The sequence below is a fragment of the Heterocephalus glaber genome, unplaced genomic scaffold (genome assembly GCF_053883595.1).
Source record: "Heterocephalus glaber isolate CG9 unplaced genomic scaffold, H.glaber_assembly_v1.0 deba00001532, whole genome shotgun sequence".
Lineage (NCBI taxonomy): Eukaryota > Metazoa > Chordata > Mammalia > Rodentia > Bathyergidae > Heterocephalus > Heterocephalus glaber.
The window spans coordinates 27,115,721-27,135,471 of NW_028258330.1; the positions used below are offsets into that span (position 1 = coordinate 27,115,721).

The 19,751-nt window shown below is 48.8% G+C and overlaps 1 protein-coding gene across 35 annotated transcripts in view; it reads left to right on the forward strand.

The window, feature by feature from the left end:
• Positions 1-19,751, forward strand: part of Epb41l1 (erythrocyte membrane protein band 4.1 like 1) — a 127,502-nt gene that overhangs the window by 97,080 nt on the left and 10,671 nt on the right. For 7 of the 35 annotated variants that reach the window (XM_087189106.1, XM_087189107.1, XM_087189105.1 and 4 more), the window contains 8 exons: positions 1,563-1,664; positions 5,937-7,928; positions 8,429-8,536; positions 9,585-9,992; positions 12,079-12,183; positions 14,333-14,416; positions 18,548-18,634; positions 19,405-19,488. In XM_087189106.1, coding sequence (XP_087045232.1) covers positions 1,563-1,664; positions 5,937-7,928; positions 8,429-8,536; positions 9,585-9,992; positions 12,079-12,183; positions 14,333-14,416; positions 18,548-18,634; positions 19,405-19,488 — 2,970 coding nt within the window. The other 28 variants (XM_087189114.1, XM_087189117.1, XM_087189119.1 and 25 more) reach the window with 19 other exon arrangements.

The window sequence follows — 19,751 nt, forward strand, 5'->3', positions numbered from 1 at the left end:
TTCTTATGTCCCCGATCACTGTATTTGCCATTAAATCACAGCTGCTTTGGAGCAAAACCAAATCATGTGAAGACCGGGTGTAGAGTCAGTTGTATATGTGCTTCGCTGTAATGCTTTAAAAACTGATGGTGCAGGCATGATCTAATTTGGAGCATTTGATTGAATCTGTACTAGACATGGTCTTAGCCCAGCAGAAAACAGGGCTTTGCCTAGTGAGGCGAAGCTCAGAGAAGCTCCTGGGATTTTCTAGCTGCTGATTCACAAAATGAGGGATGCTCTGGGGCCTTTAAGGCCAGTGCCCTAGAACCTCTGCATCTACTGAGGACTTCTGTGGTTCCTGGCACAACCAAGACACTAGGCTGGACCTCTGTAGTGAACCAGTAAATAGCACTCCCTCTTCCTCTACCTCCTGTCCTAGGGAAAGAATTGGCCAGAGTGACCTTTAATCAGTCCCAAGGTGAGCTAGGTCTTGGCTGGCCTCAGGTGAGGGGAGATGCAGAGTCTGGAAAGGCTCAGACTCCAGCAGAGGGAAAGGAGCACAGTTCAGCTGAAGTCTCGATCCCTGGGATCTCAGAGCAGCCTGGCATGGGTGTGTGCCCCACCTGCTGGTGATAGTTGGAACTGCTAGAAGATGGGATTTAAGAGGGTTCCATCACCAGCTCAGTCCCTAGAAGTATAGTCTCCACTGCTGAAAAGAATTACAGTACAGAGCCCACCTTCGAGTGATATACCATTTATAAATTGGTTTACAGGCTTCCTTCACATTTAGGGGCCCTTGAAGACTTGGGAGATGGGAAGGAGCCGTAGACAAGAACTTGACTGGGCCTTTAAGTGATTGACCTCACCTCTCTTAGTCTCATTGACTGGTCCATCTAAAGGGGACCAAAACTTCCACTCCATAGAAAGGGTGAAATAATGAAATAATGAAAGCATCTTATCAACAGGAAAGTGCCAGACAGTCACAGGGCCATTGCTGAAAGTGACCAGAATCGCTGATCCAAATATGGGCTATGGGGTGGCTCCTTCAGGGACACATCATCCACAATTCCTAGAAGCCTCCTCAGAGCTTATTGGGCCCCATCTAGGCCAAGGGGAAAACAGTAGGAACTGGAACTGTTCCCATTTGCCAAATCCATGTTTTAGTTTTAAAGATAACTTAAAAAGGTATTATAACCCCAACTGCAGGATTGAAGTATAATCCAAGTCCCTGACACACAGGGCAGATTTGGAATCAGAGTCCAAATGGTGTGGCTCAAAAAATCCCAGAATGTTAGAGGGCAGGCCATGAGGGATAGGCTGGAAGCCACAGTACTGCTCACAGCCCACTTGGGCTTCTGTCCCTCCCTTAAGTGCCTTGAAAAGGATGCCCTCTCTTATTTTACCACACAGAGTGGCTCCTTCCTGACCAAATCCATTGGTCCTAAGGATGTGGGGACTTATAAAGCTGGGCTATTTATGGGCTCCATGTATATCTCTCTCTTGCTTTCTTTCCCTCTCTTCCTGTCTCTGTCCCTTCTTTACTTCCTCCTTCTGTCCTTTTCCTCGGCCCTGGGCCTCCCCAGCAGTCCCAGAGGACCCAGGATGCCTCTCAGCAGGACTTGGTACCTGGAGCAGCCACAGGCTTGGAAGTGTTCACTCAGAAAAGCCTCGCAGCATCACCTGAGGTTACTGTCTTCACTTTCCTGTGCCCCTTCCTCCCAGGGCCTCCTGCCCACCCTGATATTTTGGGGTTTAAAACAAACGAACAAACAAAACCTTTTTCTGGGGTGAGGAGAATGGACCAGACTCTGCCTTGCAGAGGGGAATAGGGTGCCCCATTCTGTCCCCATGCTGTAACCAGCAAGTGTCCTCATCCCAGGGATCCATAAAGGGCCAGCCCCTCTCCCTCATAAATTGCTTATCAGGAGAGACAGGACTGCAACAATCTTGGAAAGACAGAACAGCTGAATCCCCCCAGCTTCACAGGGATGGCGGACATCATCTCTCAGGCCGTGGTGAGGCAGGAGACTCCCATGGCAGGCTCTGACCTCTTGGCTTGGGATTAGGGATGATGGCCCCTAAATGCCTCCTTCCCTAGATCTTGTCTCTGTTCAGAAACCTGGATACGGTCTCACAATAGCCAGTCAGGACATGGCCTTCCATGCAGCCTCTGCCTCCAGCTCTCCAATCTCCTCTAGGGTTGGGTCTTTCAGGATATTCAGGCAGACAAAAGCAAACATCTTTCTTCTTGGAGCATCCTTGGGCTCGTAGAAGTATAGGTCTGGCAAGCATTCTAAGTGAGGAGGGCATTGCTTTTTGGGCCCAGGACAGCAACAAGTTGAGGGTTCTTGGAACATCCTGTGGATGCAGGGTATGAAACCCAGACACCAGCATCAGGGGCCACATCTTCCTTCCCCACTGGGATTTCATAGACTGACAGGGTTGGAAAGTACTGATGAGCTGGGGAAGCTTTTTTTTTTTTTTTTTTTGACAAGGTCTTGCTATGCAGTTCTGGCTGGCCTTCAACCCAGGGCAAGTTCAAGGGATTACAAGCATTTGCCACCATACCCAGTGGCTGGGGAAGCTTTTGTTTCCTAGTCTCTGTTGGCATAGAGTGTGGGGAAGGTCATATACCTTTTTGCTTTCACAGAGAAAATTTCTGTAGCTGCTACAAATGTGTTTGCAGCTATGAGAAAGCTACTAGTCAACCAGATATGGTAAAATATAAATCACAGCTGTCCCTGTAAAGAAACTAAAATTACAAGCACTCTCTGAGGGACAATAGGATAGGAGTCAACAGCATCCCAAGGTCAAGCACATAGTGAGGTCCTGTAGCCCAGAGATGCTCCTAGAACAAAGGCAGGTGCGTGTCCTGGGACAGGAGCCTCCCAGTGCCCCCTTCCTCAGCATCCTGCCAGCTGTTCGTCAGCCTCCTCCACAGAGGGGGCTCTCCCTGTCCTGATGGCAGCTCATTTTGTTTTTAATCATTATTAGGAAGTTTTCTTTGTATTGACTGAAAAATCTGCCCTTCTGGATCAGCAGCCTGTCAGCCTCCTGCCCTCTGGTGCCCATGGATCTGCTCTGCAGCTTCCCCCAGGCCACCCTCAGAGGATTGAATACCTCCTCTCCCCCTGAACACTCCCACCCCATTCAGCAGATTGTCCCAGGACATGATTTCTAGAGGGGCCTTCATCCTGGGCACCCTCCTTTCTGTAAAGGGTGAGGCCCCAAATCTGATGTAGAGCTCCAGACAGGGCCTGAACAAGCAGTGTCAGCAGAACTGCCTGGTTGGAGTTTTTCCTTGTCTGTGTCTTGTATGGAAACCAAACTGGCTTTCTGGTTCCTGGTCCAAGCTCAGGGCTAATGCCCTGAACAAGGGACGGAGTTTCCCTGCTCAGTGCCCTACATTGTTCCATCTTGTGAATGGGGCAAGGTGTGGCTCCACCAGTGCCTTGGGCCCAGAGAAGTCTCTCCCTCTTTTTTGTTCAGTCCTCCGCTCCTCCTCCTCCTTCAGCATCCTACATACCTACTTCTATGTGTTAGAAGCAGAACACCTTCTTTTTCCCCCACGACTCACTTTGATCTTGTGCAAGTTCCCTCCCCTCTGGGTGCCTCAGTTTCTCCTTCAGAAATGAAGATAACAATGTCCACATCGCAGGTTGCCAAACACACTAAATTTAATTTAATAACTTAGACCAAAGGCTGACATTGTGTGGTACCTAGTAACCAATATGCCAAGTTTCTCTTTTTCTGCTTGCAGAATTTTTCTTTGCATTCTTTGCCAGCTCCTACCCCACACACTGTTGCTTATCTAACCTAGTTACTAATTAGAACCGGGGGAGGAATGTTCCAGAAGGGGTCTTGTTGAGCAGCTTTGGCCCTCATTGGCAGGCTGATGTTAGGACACAGGTAAAGGATCCTGCCAGCCAAGGAGGAGAGACCTGCCTCTTGTAAGCTCTCAAAGCACCTTCCTGTCTTGGTTCAAGTGCTGTGGTACTGAAAGTCTAACAACCTGAAACAAAATCTCAGAAACCCATGCTAGATAGACTTTGTCTGGACCTTCCCCTTCCTTTTATTTCTATTTCCTGTTGATCCTCCTACGAGGTCTAGTTCCCTCCCTATCACAGAGATGTGATTTGCTAAAATGGAGTGAAAGGAACGGGTTTACAGTACTCCCTTGATCGCTGAAATCCTCCAGCTCTTATGGGATTGACAGCCATAGCCTGAAGGTCATACAGACCTTTCCCCTCCTGTTGTCAGGACCCATCTTGGGCCTATCTTGCCATACAGGCCGTCATGGCCAGGTGGCAAGGACGTACTTCACAGAGCTTGGGGTCAGGGACTGGATTCCAGGCCTACCTTATCTTTATCCCTGGCTCGCTCTGTGGCCTTGGGCAAAATGCTGTTCCTCTGATAGGCCTGGTCTTGGAAACTGATTTTCATGTGTGTATCCTGAGGGACTCAACTCAGGGCAGAGACTTCAAAAGCAGGAGATCCTCAGGGCACAAGGGAAGCCCAGGCCCCCAACTTCCCCAGGGCTTCCCAGTGTTTGTGTTACATACTAGATGGAATTCCATTAAGATTCTGTGGGACAGCCAGGAATGTAGCGCAGTGGGACCGCACCTGGCTGGCAAGCACAAGGTCCTGAGTTCAATTCCTGGCACCAAAAAAAAAAATTCTGTGGGAAAAAAGTATTTGGTGGCCCAAGAAGAGATTAAAACCTCAATGGCCTTCCTGCTTCTTTTTTTTTTTTGGTACTAGGGATTGAACTCACGCCCTTGCGCTTGCGAGACAGGAGGCAGAACCACTGAGCTAAATCCCCAGCCCTACTTCTTTAATCGATTCTAGAAGTCCATCATCCCCTCCTAAGCACTATTTGAAGAGCTGGGGTAGAGGGTACCATTCTGAGACAGTTTGACAGTACCACTGTCTGGTCCTTGTGGGCCATGCTCATTCTTAGGTCTTTCGGTGTTTTTCCTTCCGGGATGTGTTCTTTAGTCCTCTTCTACTCTATGAGTTTTGTTAGAATAGCCCAAGGATGGGCATTAGTATTTGTTTCTTTTGGATTGAACCCCAAGGATGGGCCTTGGTATTTGTTTCCTTTGGATTGAACCCCCAGAGTGTTTAAGCTGTATAAGCCATTGCACTGACTGACATTAACCTGGCCATTTGTCATTTTTGCTGTTAGTAATCTGCTTCCTTCCCTGAAGCTCCTATAGAAAGGTCAGAGCTCAAGCTATAGCCTATGGAACTCAACTCAGTTCCTTTTTTTTTTAATACCGGGGATTGAACTTGGGACCTTACGCTTGCAAGGCAGGTGGCGGAACCACTGAGCTAAATCCCCAGCTCAACTCAGTTCTTCTCCTTGGCTTGACATTAGATCACGGTTGGCACCCATGTTCCAAGTTATAAAGTAAGTCAGCAAAGATCTCAGGCATCATAAACCAGACATTCTCTTCCTAAGTCTGCCACCAACAAATAGTGACCATGGCCAAGGCATTGACCTTTTCCAGGCCTCAGTTTCCCCTTTTACAGAATGGAGAGATTAGACTGGATGATGTCTTAAGCACTCTTTCAGCTGTAGCATTCAAAGATTCCTTGTGAAGTAAGTACTTTCCTCCTGACCGTGGCAGTTATTTTATTAAAAGAGGAAGAGTCCTGGCCCATCCATGGATCTCCCCTTTCCCATTGTTAACATGGGTGCCTTTTTTATCAGTTTGGGGCCAGTGATTGAGAAGGGTTGGTTGGTAACTTTGGGGGCCTTAATGGGAAGAGTAGCCTTGATGAGTATGACTGGCATCATCATCATGCCTCTCTCTCTGGCCAGCTCTGGAGACATGCCATCCCACTGTGGAATGGTAGTAGACTGGTTGGTCCCTTCTTACAGAGGGAAATGGGACCCACCCTTAGGTGCATGCTATTTTATATTAACTCTTCTTGCTCCAATTGAAACACAGGGTTCCGAGCATTGGGTTTTTATAGAAAGAGAGTACACTAGGCCAGAAGAACTCAGTTTCCTAACAGTGGCCACCACAAAGCAGGAAGAAAGTGAGGCAGTCCTTGCCAATATCCTTGCTGATGGCAGACTCTCCAAGGTAGACATTTTGGTGGACAAGTTCAAAGTTGAAGTGGCCACAGAAGAAATGGTGGGAACCAGAAGAGCAAACACTCAGCAGAAAGGGAAAATGATCGCAAGTCCAGAAGACTTTGAGTCAGTGTGGAAGGAAAGCCCCTGGGTTGGGGGAGACTCAGATGAGGCTGCCCATGCTCTGGGCTGCATGTTGGCAGATAAGCCCCTCAAGAGCTCTGAGCTAAGGATGGGTACCAGTGAGGCACTCTTCAGGAGCCACCACCTCTCAGATGGTCAGCTGGAGGACGAGGTAGAGCTGAGGAAAGGGCTGCAGCAGCTGTGGGCTTGTGGAAGACCCATACCTCCATGGGCCAGGCCAGCAGAGATGGACGTCTCCTCTCCAGGCTCTGACAAAGCAGAGCTCCAGTCATTTCTGTTGGATCCAGTCCATGCTGAAGCCAGAACCGACTCAAGCGATGAGACTGATACCTCATTTGCCGAGAAGAGCTTCTATCTAAACTATGGAGGGAAAGATTCTGAAGACCAAGTCCTCCCTCCACCCATGGAGGAGAGAGAAGAGCACCTGGATGCCCCTCCCGGAAGTGAGACTAGGTGGGAGTTGTCAATGGAGCTCCTAGACAGCTTGGAGCTGAATTCCTCAGAACAGATGGGCTCTGCTGCAGCCTTTGGCAGTAACAAGGAAGAAGCCCACGTGGCGATTTCCTCAGAGGAAAGGCCCAGGTCACTCAGCAGCCATGGAAGACCAGGTGACCTGCAGGAACTTTCTCCAGATCAAACATTTGCTGAGGACTGGGAAGAAGCACGGTCGGGATTGGAAGGAGAGTTTATCCACCCAACAGCCAGTGCATTCAAAGAGGAAGAGGCTCTTGAGAGTAGAGATTTAATGGAAAAGGCTGAGAAAAGTCCCCCAACAAGATTAAAAAAGCATTTCCCTGATGGAGTAGGGGGTGTGCACTTGGACGCCCAGGCCTGTGCCCTTCTGTGGACCATCCCTCCTCATGTTAGAAAGCCAGCCAAACCAGACAGAGACAACTTCCTTCCCAAAGAGCAGGGAGCAGATCACACCCAAACCAAAGAACCTGAGACCGGGGACCACGAGGCCCCAGAATTCCTTCACATGGAGGTGATCACCCCCTTGCCAACCTCCTCCGGTCATTCAGAGGCTTTGGTAGCTCTGGAGGACACTTCTCCAAGCCTGGTCCCTCAGGGATCAGGGGAACCTTCAGAGCTCAGGGATCCCTTTGGAGATCAGTTCCCTGTATTTCTCAAAGATGTCCATCCTCCTGAAGGGAGCCTGGAGGCCAAGTACCAAGTCAAGTTGACTGTGTGGCCTCACACAGAGGGTGAGCAAAAGGCACCTCCACTTGTCAGCAGAAAGCCCAAAGTTATCCCAGGAGAAGTTGAGGGGGTCATACCCCTGGGGTTGGTGTTCCCTTCAGGGAAGCAAAAGGAGATGACCTCTTTCCAGTCTGGGGTCGAAGAGGGTTCCTTGGAAGACATTAGCAAGACCTCAGTGGCCAATAAAATTCGGATATTTGAGACCCATGGAGTTGAGGTTCGCCGAGCCAGTCAGGGTGAAACAAGGGTCTTTTCAAATGAATCTTCAGAAGCCTCCTCAGGACAGGTAGAGCAACAGTGGAGTAAGCTTTTAGACCTGGGCTTCCTGCAACTCCAGCCCCCAGGGGACTTTGACGGTCCCAAAGCTACAGATTCTTCGATGATGCCTCTGGCTACCAGACACTTTGGGGAAGGCCTTTCTACCACATCCCACCAGGAAAGATGTCCAGAATTGGTGCTCATGTCCCCTGATTCAGCCTGCAAAACCACGCTGGAGAAAACTACTGGGGTAACTGGCCATGTACGACCCTGCTCCCACAGTGCGCCCCACCCCTGGGGGCTGACCGCATGCCAAGTAGCTCTTTAGAAGCATGTTTTGGTGGCCCCTCATCATTATTGCAACCCGAGGCTGCTTATCCATCCCTATGAGATCTTTTCCCTAAATGGGCCTGAAAATAGACCAGGCTCAAGGATGGGACCATCCGCTTGGCCCATGTTAGCTTGGCCACAAAGACCCTCAGCTTTTGGTGTAACCTGGTGCCCAGAGGGTTGCACAACCCCCGTTGAGAAGGTTCTACCACCAGCAGCAAATTATATACAGTACTTGCTTTGCCTTGCTGTTCCCACCTGCTAGACTCCTACTTGTCTTGCTTGGCTTTTCCAGTGATTTATCTTCATCCTTTCCCATCCCTGGTCTCCTGCCTTGTGGAAGCTGCCAGTCTAGAGGTTTCCATCCTCCACTCCAGTTCCCTCTCAAGTTTCTTTCTGCCTCCTTAAGACTAACTGTCTTCTCTAATCCAGAAAAAATCCGGAGATGCGGTCAGGGAAGAGCAACACTTCACCAGCTTAGCAGCAAACACCCCTGGGAAGGGGGGGCGCCTGAGATTCGCCAGCCCCTCAGGCCCTCAGGTCTCTGCAGTCCCTCTGTGCTCTGATGACCCAGTCATCTTCACCTGGCCAAAATGCATCGCTCCTTAGATTCCTACCTGCTCTAGCAGCACCCGCCTGTGGCTGCTCAACTCTGGCTTGTCTGGAATGTATTCCTCACACCTCTCCACCTTCCAGAAACTGGCTAAGTGGAGGCCCGTTTAGCAAGTGAATCTCTAAGCACACTGACTCTCCCAAACTGAAGCTGAGTTTTAAAAATATATATTGTGTATGTTAGATTGGTCTTTAAAAAAAAGTCATAAACCAGCCAAAAATGTATGTGTGGTGTTTAATCCCCGACAGGCCAGTTGAGAGGTATGTATGTTGGATAAGAATTGCTGGTTTCCCTTAGGCATTTCCTTGGCCTGCAGTTGTCAATTACACTGATGGGACCAGAACCTCCTCTCCATGACCTGCCCATGGCACATGCATGGAGTGCAAGGCTCCCAGGAAGCTGGTGTCCAGAGGGCCTGACCCTGTACTGTTCCTCCCTCTGGTTGATGCTCACCCCTCCCACGGAGATTCAGTGAAATTGACAGGCCATGCTGGCTTCCTGTGTGTTCCTAAAGCTCCTGGCTCCAGCCTTTCTGCCTTCTCTCCTGGGTTTCCCAGAGTCCCCAGCCTTCCTCCTTAGTTTGTTTTTTGATGTTGCCTGCACGGATGGGCCTGGGGTCTGGGCTTCCATCCCTGCCTTTTCATGCAGTGCTGCTTCTGATAGGCTCCTGGATCCAACCCTGGAAGGAGCCTCCTGCCCAGGACTCCGTGGCAGGATGTTTGCTTTGTACTTGCTTTTGCCATCAGTGTGAAACCTTCAAGAAGGACCATCCTACTCTTAAGAAGCTTTTGGATTTTTTTATGCTTTGTATGATTTCAAAGAACCTTTTCTGGGGGTGTTTTCTGTTTCCTGACCTCTTCCATTCAGGACATCAACATAGCCCCAAGGTTTCTTCTGACATTGACCGTCTTGATTTCTCTCTCTCTCTCTCTCTCCACCCCTCATCCCCATTCCTCTGATTTTATCTGGCCATAGAGAGCAGGGCTGAGGGAGGGCTCGGAGGAGAAAGTCAAACCACCACGTCCCCGGGCCCCAGAGAGTGACACGGGAGACGAGGACCAGGACCAGGAGAGGGATGCAGTGTTCCTGAAGGACAACCACCTGGCCATTGAACGCAAGTGCTCCAGTATCACGGTCAGCTCCACGTCCAGTCTGGAGGCTGAGGTTGACTTCACTGTTATTGGCGACTACCATGGCAGTGCCTTTGAAGACTTCTCCCGAAGCCTGCCTGAGCTCGACCAGGACAAAAGTGACTCGGAAACCGAGGGCTTGGTATTCTCCCGGGATCTCAAGGGGCCACCTAGCCAAGATGATGAGTCTGGGGGCATCGAGGACAGCCCAGAACGAGGGGCTTGCTCCACCCCAGATATGCCCCAGTTTGAGGTACAGTGGAGCTTCATGGAGACTTGGGCCCATGTGAGCACTGCATGCTCAGAGGGCCCTGGGCCATGTGTAAGAAGACTGAGCATCCAGCTGTGGCCTGAAGCTGTCTTGTGTTGCATGACTGCCCTGTGCAGAACAGCATGGTTCTGTGCCCGCATGTTTGCCATGTCAGTTTACCCCTAACTTGCGTTTCTTGGTGTTTTAACCCCATGGGCCCATTGCTTGCTGAGGTCAAGTGATGACAAGTGTTCTGGTCTCTCTCGGCTCCTCGGCTCCCCACCTGTGTTGCATGGCACCTGCAGAGAGCATGCATCTGTGGACTCTCAGGGGTCCTGCAATTTGGTCTGAAACTTGAAAGGCTTTTCTTGATCCAGGCCCAAATTTCTCATCTCCCTGGGGCCTGGGCTTCCTGGGGAATTCTCAGGTCCTGGGGGGGTCAGGATGGCAGCGGAAACTTCTGGAAAAGAGGAAATATAGTCCTCCAGGAGGACACAGGTGAAATACAGTGTCTGGGCCTCTCTGCTCTGTGGTTCCCCCATAGAGCTACAGAGAGGTCTTTTTGAAACTCATCTTTGTCCGTGATATTCCTTTGCCCCCTCACCACTGCTAGCCAAGCCTTTCTCCCACATTCCTAAGGAGTGAAATACCAGCTCATCCATTTTGGGCTGTCACTTCATGCTGTTCCCTCAGGATGGAAGGTTTGTCCAATCTTTTTCTGCCTTGTAAACTTTCCTTAATTGGAGACAAAGCTCACGTCGGTTTCCTGGCCAACATGGGCAGAAGTATCCCCCACCCTGTAATGCCTCTGCTCCAGCATTATCCAGTGCAGTTAGAGCAATGGCTGCCAGGTCTGCTGTCCCATCAGGTGGCAAGTCCTCCAAAGCTGGCACATACTCAGTGCTAAGAGATGGTGAACTGAATGAATGACTTGAAAAATAATGGCTACAGCCATCTATAAGAATCCCGCCCCTACACCCCTGGTAGATGACAACTTAGCATCCATTTGTCCATTCATCTCATGTATGTGAAGGCCCAAAGTAGACATAGCTATGACTAGGCCTGGTGGAGGACTCAGAAGACTGATCATTTAGCTTAAGACTCTTAGAGTAGAAGTGGTGAACTGCCAGCCTCAGGCTAGATCTGGCCAACAAATGTTTTCTTTGACTCTGATTTAAAAATCATAGCATTGAGTATAAAATCCAGGGCTCTCCATATCATTAAGAAAAATCAGGGCCGGGGATTTAGCTCAGTGGTTTGGCTGCCTGCCTGACAAGCACAAGGACCCAAGTTTGATCCTCGGTACCAAAAAAAAAAAAAGAAAAGAAAAATCGATAGTCTCGTTGCTCAGAGGGCCTGGTAACAGTTGGACAAACTTGAGTGGAATCCTGCATGCTCTCTACAGTCCTCGCTGACCCTTCACTCTTACCCCCCTCCCCAAGTACTGGGGATGTTGAACCTAAGGCCTTATGCACTGAGCTACATCACCTTCCCTTTTTCAATTTTTATTTTGAGAAAGGATCTTTCTAAGTTGCTACATTGCCCAGGCTAGGCTTAAACTTACAATCCTCCTACCTCAGCCTCCCAGAATGCAGGGATTACAGGCCTATGCCACCATGGTTTAATATCTCCTGCTGCCCCTGGAGGCCTCCACATGTGTGACTCTGACTCTGAACAACAGTTCAAATGAAACAACCAGATAGCAGAAGCTTAGCTGTGGAAATCTTTCTGGATTCAGCGACATTATATATAAAAGGAAAACATTTAGTGTGGGGCCCGGCACAGGGTGTGCTATGAATGGAATTATAAATGTCTTTTTAATGAGTCTAAAAAGATATGCAGACCCCTGGCAGTGGTGCAGTGACAGGGTATGGGGCAGACTTGCCTGGTGCTGGTGGTGGCCCTGGGTCTCCCCTTGAGCTTCTTGTCTGTGACATCACACTGTGCCTCTTCTTCCCTAACCTGATGCCTTCCCAGAGACCTGGCCAGCTGAGGGGTAGGAGATAATTTGCCAATCCTGCACCATAATTGTCTTTGAGCAGGAGTCCTGCTCCTGAGTTACAAAGTTTTCCCCTTCATCTCTCTATAGCCTGTGAAAACAGAAACCATGACTGTCAGCAGCCTGGCCATCAGGAAGAAGATTGAGCCAGAGGCTGTACTGCAGAGCAGAGTCTCCACTCTGGACCACACCCAGGTAGCCTGCACCTCCGCTATAGCCTGAGCACAGGCATTCACAGGCATTGGGTATTTGGGAGTGTGGTCCTCACTGCCATGCCCAAGCCTCTCAGCCATCCCCTCCCACTTCAGCTTCCCTGGAACCCCCATTTTAATCCCAATGCTTTTCTGAGTTTCAGTGTCCACCCTGAGCTCCAGAGGTGGGAGGAGTGGGGCAGACCATACTACTATTTCTTTTCTTTTCTTTTTGTACTGGGGATTGAACTCCGGTCCTTGCGCTTGCACAGCAGGAGGTGAAACCACTGATCTAAATCCCTGGCCCCTACTACTTTTTTGAGAGGGATAGGGGTCTTGCTATTTTGCCCAGGCTGACCTTAAACTCATGATCCTTCCATCTCTGTCTCCTAGGTAGCTGGGATTACAGGCATGTGCCACTGTACCCGGCTTCCAGACCACCCTTCTTAAAAAATCTTAATTTCCCCGTCCATAAAATGGGAATAATCCTGTCTCCTCTTCCCTGGGAGTGTTGCTAAGACTAGTGGATTAAGACCCCGGTTTTCACATTACTCGAAAGAGGTGAAGAGATTTTTCCCACAGTTGCTTAGAGAGAGAAGAGGGAGAAATTCCAATGCTGATTTAGTCTGAACAGCTCACCTGGGTTCATTTTTTTTTTTAATGCATGGCAATTCCACATTAGATTGGTACAATGAACAAACTTGTGGGAGTTAGGGGGAGTTGTTTGTATTAACACAATGAAGCTTCCCTAGCACCCTGGAGAAAACTGACATACACAGACATGGATGCACTATTTACAGTGCATTTCCCACTGTTTCCCATTTCCGTGGGTTTTAAACTTTGAAAATTGAGATTATGAGTCTGAGAGATCCCTTCTTGGTTCTTCCTGGGTGGAAGAACTACAACACTGGGATCTTTCTTGTCCTGGTGACTAGTCTTTATCTTAAGGATAAGAGCCTGGAATATAACTCCAGTGGTAGAGCACTGGCCTAGCATACACAAGATCCTGAGTTCAATTCTGAAAGAGAGAGAGAGAGAGAGAGAGAGAGAGAGAGAGAGAGAGAGAGAGAGAATGAATAAGACTCAAATCAATAACATGGGCAACTGTCATTTCCAGAATGTTCTGAGTTCTGGGTGGGCTGTGCGACCATGAGTAAGCTGCATTTCCTTTCTGGCCTGCTTTGTCTTAGTATCATTTTTTGTTTTCATACAGAAAACGATAAACTAAAAATGACCTGAAATATCACAGCCCAATAACTCTTATTGACTTCAACAAAACGAAAAAGTTCAGTCATAAAAATCAAATAGAACCAAATGAAATTTTTCTTATACTGCCTCCTAGAAAAAAAAAATGTATGCACATGCCAGTGTAGATACCTACATCTCTATATACTTAAAAATTTTACACAAATGATCATTCTCCTTTACACCTTACCTTTTTTTCTTAATAAGTATTTTAGAAATTGCTCCCAATTGGCATTGTGCCTTACTCTTTTTTCTCTCTCTTTTTCTTTCTTTCTTTCTCTCTTTCTTTTAGTACTGAGGGTTGAACCCAGCTACATCCACAGCCTCCCCTCATCTTTTTTTATTTTTTGAAGACAGAGTCTTGCTAAGTGGTTAAATTATCTAGGCTGGCTCAAACTTGCGACCTTCTTGCCTCAGCCTCCCAGAATGCTGGGATCACAGGCATGCACCAGGATGCCCAGCTCCCATGTTACTTTTCTTTAGTCTCACTTAGGAAGCAAGTCCTACTTTATTTTGCTATGTCCCATCAGTGGACCCGTGGTGGTTTTTGTCATTTGCAGTTAATAATCAGTGGTGCGTTGAACTTCCTAGTTCATATTTCTTGGTGAACTTTTCCAAGTTCATATCCAAAGGGTAAATTCCTACAGATTGCTAGATCAAAGGCTATGTGCACTGAGATTTGGATCGAATTTGTCAAATTGGGAGTATTTTTTCTTTGTCAGATAAAACAGTTGAAATGAAGTGAAGGGCAAGTCTGGGAGGCCCCTCCATAATTCTTTGTGTGGACCACCCTGTGCACGCTCACTCACACAGCCTGAAACTCTTAACTGCAAATGCCATGAGCTTGGGTGACAGATGCCACAGGAGGTCTGGCTGCTTCCGTCCCTAACTGCTCCTCATCTGGCCAGCAGGTTGATGGGAGTGCCCCACTGGGGAAGGAGTTCATGACAACAACCCCCTCCATCACCACAGAGACCATATCGACCACCATGGTAAGTGGAACTCAGGCGGCTTCCCCTAGGGCCAGCCCCACTGCCCCAAAATAGCCATGTAACAAGGGAATGTTGTCCGGCTGCTTCAGCAAGCCCTCAGCTGCCTTTACAGCATCAGACATGAGACACACAGTCAAAGGTGTGTTGTCTGATACCTTAGTTACACAGCATCAAACCAGTTTTTCCAACTGAATGGCAGGAGGTAAAACCTCTGCGCCTCAGGTATCTGGACCATCTCAGCCACACAGGGGCGGAGGGACGATAGTACTATTTGATTCTTAGTGTGCGTGAATCCTATCATGAGATTCCACTGGTGAATCTCGCCTCCAAGCTGAAGAGGAGCCTGCAAATCCTCCCTGGGGCCCACCCTCTTGGTGGCTGCTTGTTTTCTCCTGTCTCAGGCCACTTCCTTGCCATGGTCGGTAGATGGCGGTAGTAAACCTGAGTTGGACACAGTATGTCTGACTCTCCAAGGAACCTTGTGATTCTATTTGCTGTCTGACCCATGAAGGAAGATCCTCGGCCTCTGGTGTGCTTGTCTGTAAAATGGGAATAATCATCATTCAGCCTAGTTCACAGGGCCTTTGATAATGAAATAGAACAGAGAGCATTTGGCACACAGGTTATGGGGCCAGGCGTGTGCTAAGAGCATTGAATGGATTTTGAAACTGAGGTGGATGGTCCTTCTTCTACATCCTTTACTTATGAGGAAACTGAAGCTCAGAGAAGAAAAGTGACTAAGCCAAAGTCACACAACCAGTAAGTAGTAGTCCAGGTTAACTCCAGGTGTTCTGATACTGGAAGCCCTGCTTTTAACATCAGGTGTTCTAAAGGTACCAATGCCTGATCCAGATCTGTCTTGAGCTATGGAGAGTTGTTTTTAATTGCTTTCTCTTGCCAAACCTTGACATACATATGAGAAAAGAATTCCATTACTTTAGACTCCTCAGGAGGTAGGTTTTGAATAAACAAGTATTTTAGGGTCAGTAAGCCCAAACAAGTTACCAGCTTGCGCATGTCTCCCTGGCTACATAATTCATTCCCTCCGCCAGCCCTTCACCACGGGGCATTGGCATCCTTGTAGGGCTAAATTTAAATTTGTCTGTATGGTGAGCAGGCAGTAATGTCATCCATCCATCCATCCATCCATCCATCCATTTGTTCCAGAAACATTGATGAGTCTCTACTGTCTGCCTGGTACAGGGATACAGAGTTGAGGAAAAACACTGCCTGCTAGGATTTATTTCTTGTCATTGTCATGAGCACCTGTACTGGGTCATGTACTGTGCCACTGTATGTAGGTCCTGGGTGCACAGTGGTGAACAAGGCCCAGCTCTCCCACTTCTTGGCTGGATGAGCTTGGGCAAGTCATCTGAACCTCTCCAAGCCTCAGTATCATCCACTTCCATAAAATGGGGCAGAGGCAGTAATACACATACCTCAAAGGGACCATGTGAGGATGAACTTAAAGTATCTATGCAAAGCTCCGAGAGCACTGCCTAGCACATAGAAAATGGTCTGTAGATGTGAACTGCCATTATTTCTTTCCTTCCCTCATGCAACAGTGTAATAAAGCTAGACTGGGGACCCCTGGGAAGACAGTTACAGGTAATACCTCTGCCAAGAGGAGCTGGGAAGGATGTCACCCAGGTGGGAACAGCTGAGCTGTGCCTGAAGCATGGACTAAGGGATGGCCACAGGAGAAGGCATTCTGGGCAGTGGGAAGAACAGGTGTAAGGGCAGGAGAAGGAAGAAGGGTAGTGTTAGGGGAAAGACAGATAGTCAGCAAAGCCAGGTGTCAAGTGTGTGCAGGAGGAGCATGGGGACAAGAAGCAGGAAAGAAGGGCTGGACCAGAGCCTGAAGGGCCTCCCGTGTCATGAATGAAGTTTAGACTTCATTCTGGATACAATGGGGAATCATATTTTTAAAGTAGGAGCATGATATCATCAATTAGATGTCTTTGTGTCTAGAATAACAAGTTGTGTGGAGCATGGACTGAAGCAAAAATTTTTTCCCTCCTCCTTCCTTCCCTCCTTCCTGCTTCTTTCCTTCCTTTGCTAAATATTTATTGAACACCCACGATGTGTGAAGTACTGCGCCAGGAACTGTGAATCCAGCACTGAGAAGACAGCTTCCTGAGCTCTGGGGCCCACGCTGTGAAAAACATAAAAGAGAAGGTGGGGCAGTAGGGTAGGGGCTGGTGTCCAACCAGGGCAGGCCTTGTTCAGGGAGGTGAATGCCAAGGAAGGCTTGAGGTTCAGGATTAAGTTGTTGGTAGAAGATTTGGGTGACAGGAGGAAATATGGAATGGGGATGCTGTTCTCTGGCCAGTGGTTCTTACAGTATGGTCCCTGGCACATGTGAAAAAGGAAGATGGCCCTGATTCAGACCTCTTGACTCAGAAATTTGGAGAGGTCCAGCAGTGTGATCCCCCTCAAGTGACACCTGACACCTGGTATAAACAGATTGCACCCCATGTATCAGTGGAGGAGGAAGCTAGTTCTATTTGAGATTTGATGACTGTGAGATACCTATGGGACATTTCTAGGAAAAGGTCCTGGAAATAATTGGTCCTCAAGGTCTAGAATTTGAGAAGATCTGGGCTACAGGTAAAGGGGTAGGGCACCTGGGCCTCTCCATGAGGCAGCAGAAGCCCTGGAATGGTTGAGTGTGGCACATGAGGGTTTGCCTAGGCCAGAGAAAGGCAGAGGGACTGGCTGAGGATACTGGAGGGGTGGGGAGGGCAATAGTACCTTTGTTTTGAACAACTTGTATCTCACTTAGTGGCTTCTCTTTTCAGTGAAGGTGGAGGTGAAGCTTGGCCCTGGGAAAGGGAGCAGTGAGATAAAAAGAGGCTTCATGGGAGAACTGCCCAAGTAACAGTAGGATTCCAAGGGTCTGGTGGCTGTTTCCTAAAGAACAAGGGCCTGGTGGCTGTTCCAGAAAAAAGAAACACTGAGCCTGAAGTTGCCTTCCCATTCTGGGATTCCAGGTGCCTCTGGCAAAGTGCCTTGTGGTGACATGCCAAGTGACCAGGTCACCAACAGCCTCAGCCGGAAGCATGTGAGGGGGAAGCAGGAAGGAAGCAAAGGGTTTTTGTCCTCCCCTATCCCTTGGCAGGCAGGCAGAGGGCCGGATCCAGTGCCATGCACAGACCAGGACTGGAGTCACTTGGCTAAGGATTTGCAGAATGGGCAGTGCTGGACCCCTGAACAGACAAAGCTGAGTCCTGAGATGATGCAGAAGTGGCATGTAGCAGAGAGCTGTGCCCCGGACAGACATGGAAAACTAAATCCAGGAATCAAGCTGGGACCAGAAGAGCTGCCTCAAGAATGAGAATCTCAGGGTAGAGCAGTGGTACAGAACACGAGTGCCTGTTGGACTTGGAATCTGCCCAGTGTGGTGTTAACTTCAAGCTCTACTACTAACTTGCTGGAGGACTTGAACAAACCACTTAACATGTTTCTGCCCTCCTGCCTGTTTCTCATCTATAAAACAGGATATTAGAAACAATTTCCTACAATTGTCATGAGGATCAAATGAAATCATGGATGTAACATCCTTAAAATAACATCTAGCACATAACAAATACGCAGAAAACAGTAGTTATAATATTGTTAATGGTCAGTCTGTTGCCCCTATACTTATCCTACAGATTTTGATATTTGAGGCCCTTTCCCCTCTGTTAGCTTCCTGAGGTGTTTATAAGAGTGAGCAGGGATCCCTTGCTACAGATGAATCCATGGAACTGTAGGGAAGAAGTGGCTCTGCCCCAGATCACATGACTAGAACATGGCAGGACCAGAACAAGAACCCAAGTGTTCCAACTCCTTTATTAGTGCTTCTGGAGGGCAATACCATATCTTGTTCACCACAGTGCCCCTAATTCCAGGCACTCAGTATATGTTTGTTCAGTGAGTAATTGTGTTGAATGAGTGAGTGTACAGTTGCATCTATGAATGAGCGGGCAAGAAGTGAATGAGAGACTGAACTGAATGTTGCCTTCAGTTCTCTGCTTCTGTGTTACTACTCAACCTTGTGGCTGTGAGAGCCATGTGACTACGTGCTCCAGCCATCCTGGGGGCCTGCCCACCTCAGACCTGGCCCTCTGAGCGCTATTGTTTCCCCAGGAGAACAGTCTCAAGTCCGGGAAGGGGGCAGCTGCCATGAGCCCAGGCCCACAGACGGTGGCCACGGAAATCCGTTCTCTTTCTCCGGTAAGTGGGCAGGGTCAGCTCAGGCTAGGGGACTTGGAGCTGAGAACGTGGGCATGGGCCCACAGCAAGCATAAGTTGGGCCCAGAAAGTGCCCTTTTAAGTGCAGCACAAAGAAACAGGCACGTTTTCAACTGCCCACAGGCTTCCTGGTGCCCAATGTCTCCTCAGTTTTCCCTGTCGTGTGTAAGCAAGTCATTGGTAGTATGAGGGTAAATGGCCCCTCACTTTGAGGGTGCCTGTGATGGTTCTTTTGCATCTACCCTAGTTGCCAACTGGGAAGGGCGATGGACTAGGAGTCCAAGACTTGGATTCTGAGCCTGGCACTGTTGTGGTTGCCTTGCCCATAACTCTGAGTTGGTCTCTGTGAGGTCTTTTCCAGTTCATTGATTCTCGAAGGCTGTTGTTCTCATCATCTAGCTCTAGAGAGAACATGCTCCTGGATGTAACAGGATGAGGGATTGGGAGGGCTACATCTCTACTTTGGATCTCTCCATTCATTCCTCCAGGATTCCAGAATGCTAGAGTGTTACTAAGATTCTGGGCCTCAGGAATCTCAGGCTGTAGGAATCTCAGACACCCTGATTGAGAATTGTATGGGTCTAGGATCCTGAAGATTGGTATTCTTGAATTCTTATGGTTCAGAGCATCTTGGCTTCCAAACTTCACTTCCTAGGGCCCCTGCTCGCCCCTGGGTTTCTCTACCCTTCCCATGGCTATAGAGCCCAGTGTCCTGACCTGATGCCCGGGGTGGGGGTGGTTATATTCTGCAGATCATCGGGAAAGATGTCCTCACCAGCACCTACGGCGCCACTGCGGAAACCCTCTCAACCTCTACCACCACCCATGTTACCAAAGTGAGTAGCAGCAGGCACCCCGGGCCCCAGTGGGCTGCAAGTGGGAAGGTGATTACTGTGGCTTGGCTTTGGCTTCTCGGTCTGTCAGATGAACAAAAGAGACCTGTGGCATTGCCAGTTTCTAGAGTGCTGTGTGCTTTGTCCTGTGCTGCTCTTGTTCTAAGCCTGAGCTCATAACACTGACAGCCAGGATGGGGGACAAGACCCTCTTTTTTGAAGTAATTGCAAACCATGGCATGTGCGCCTTACAGACTTTAAGTGCT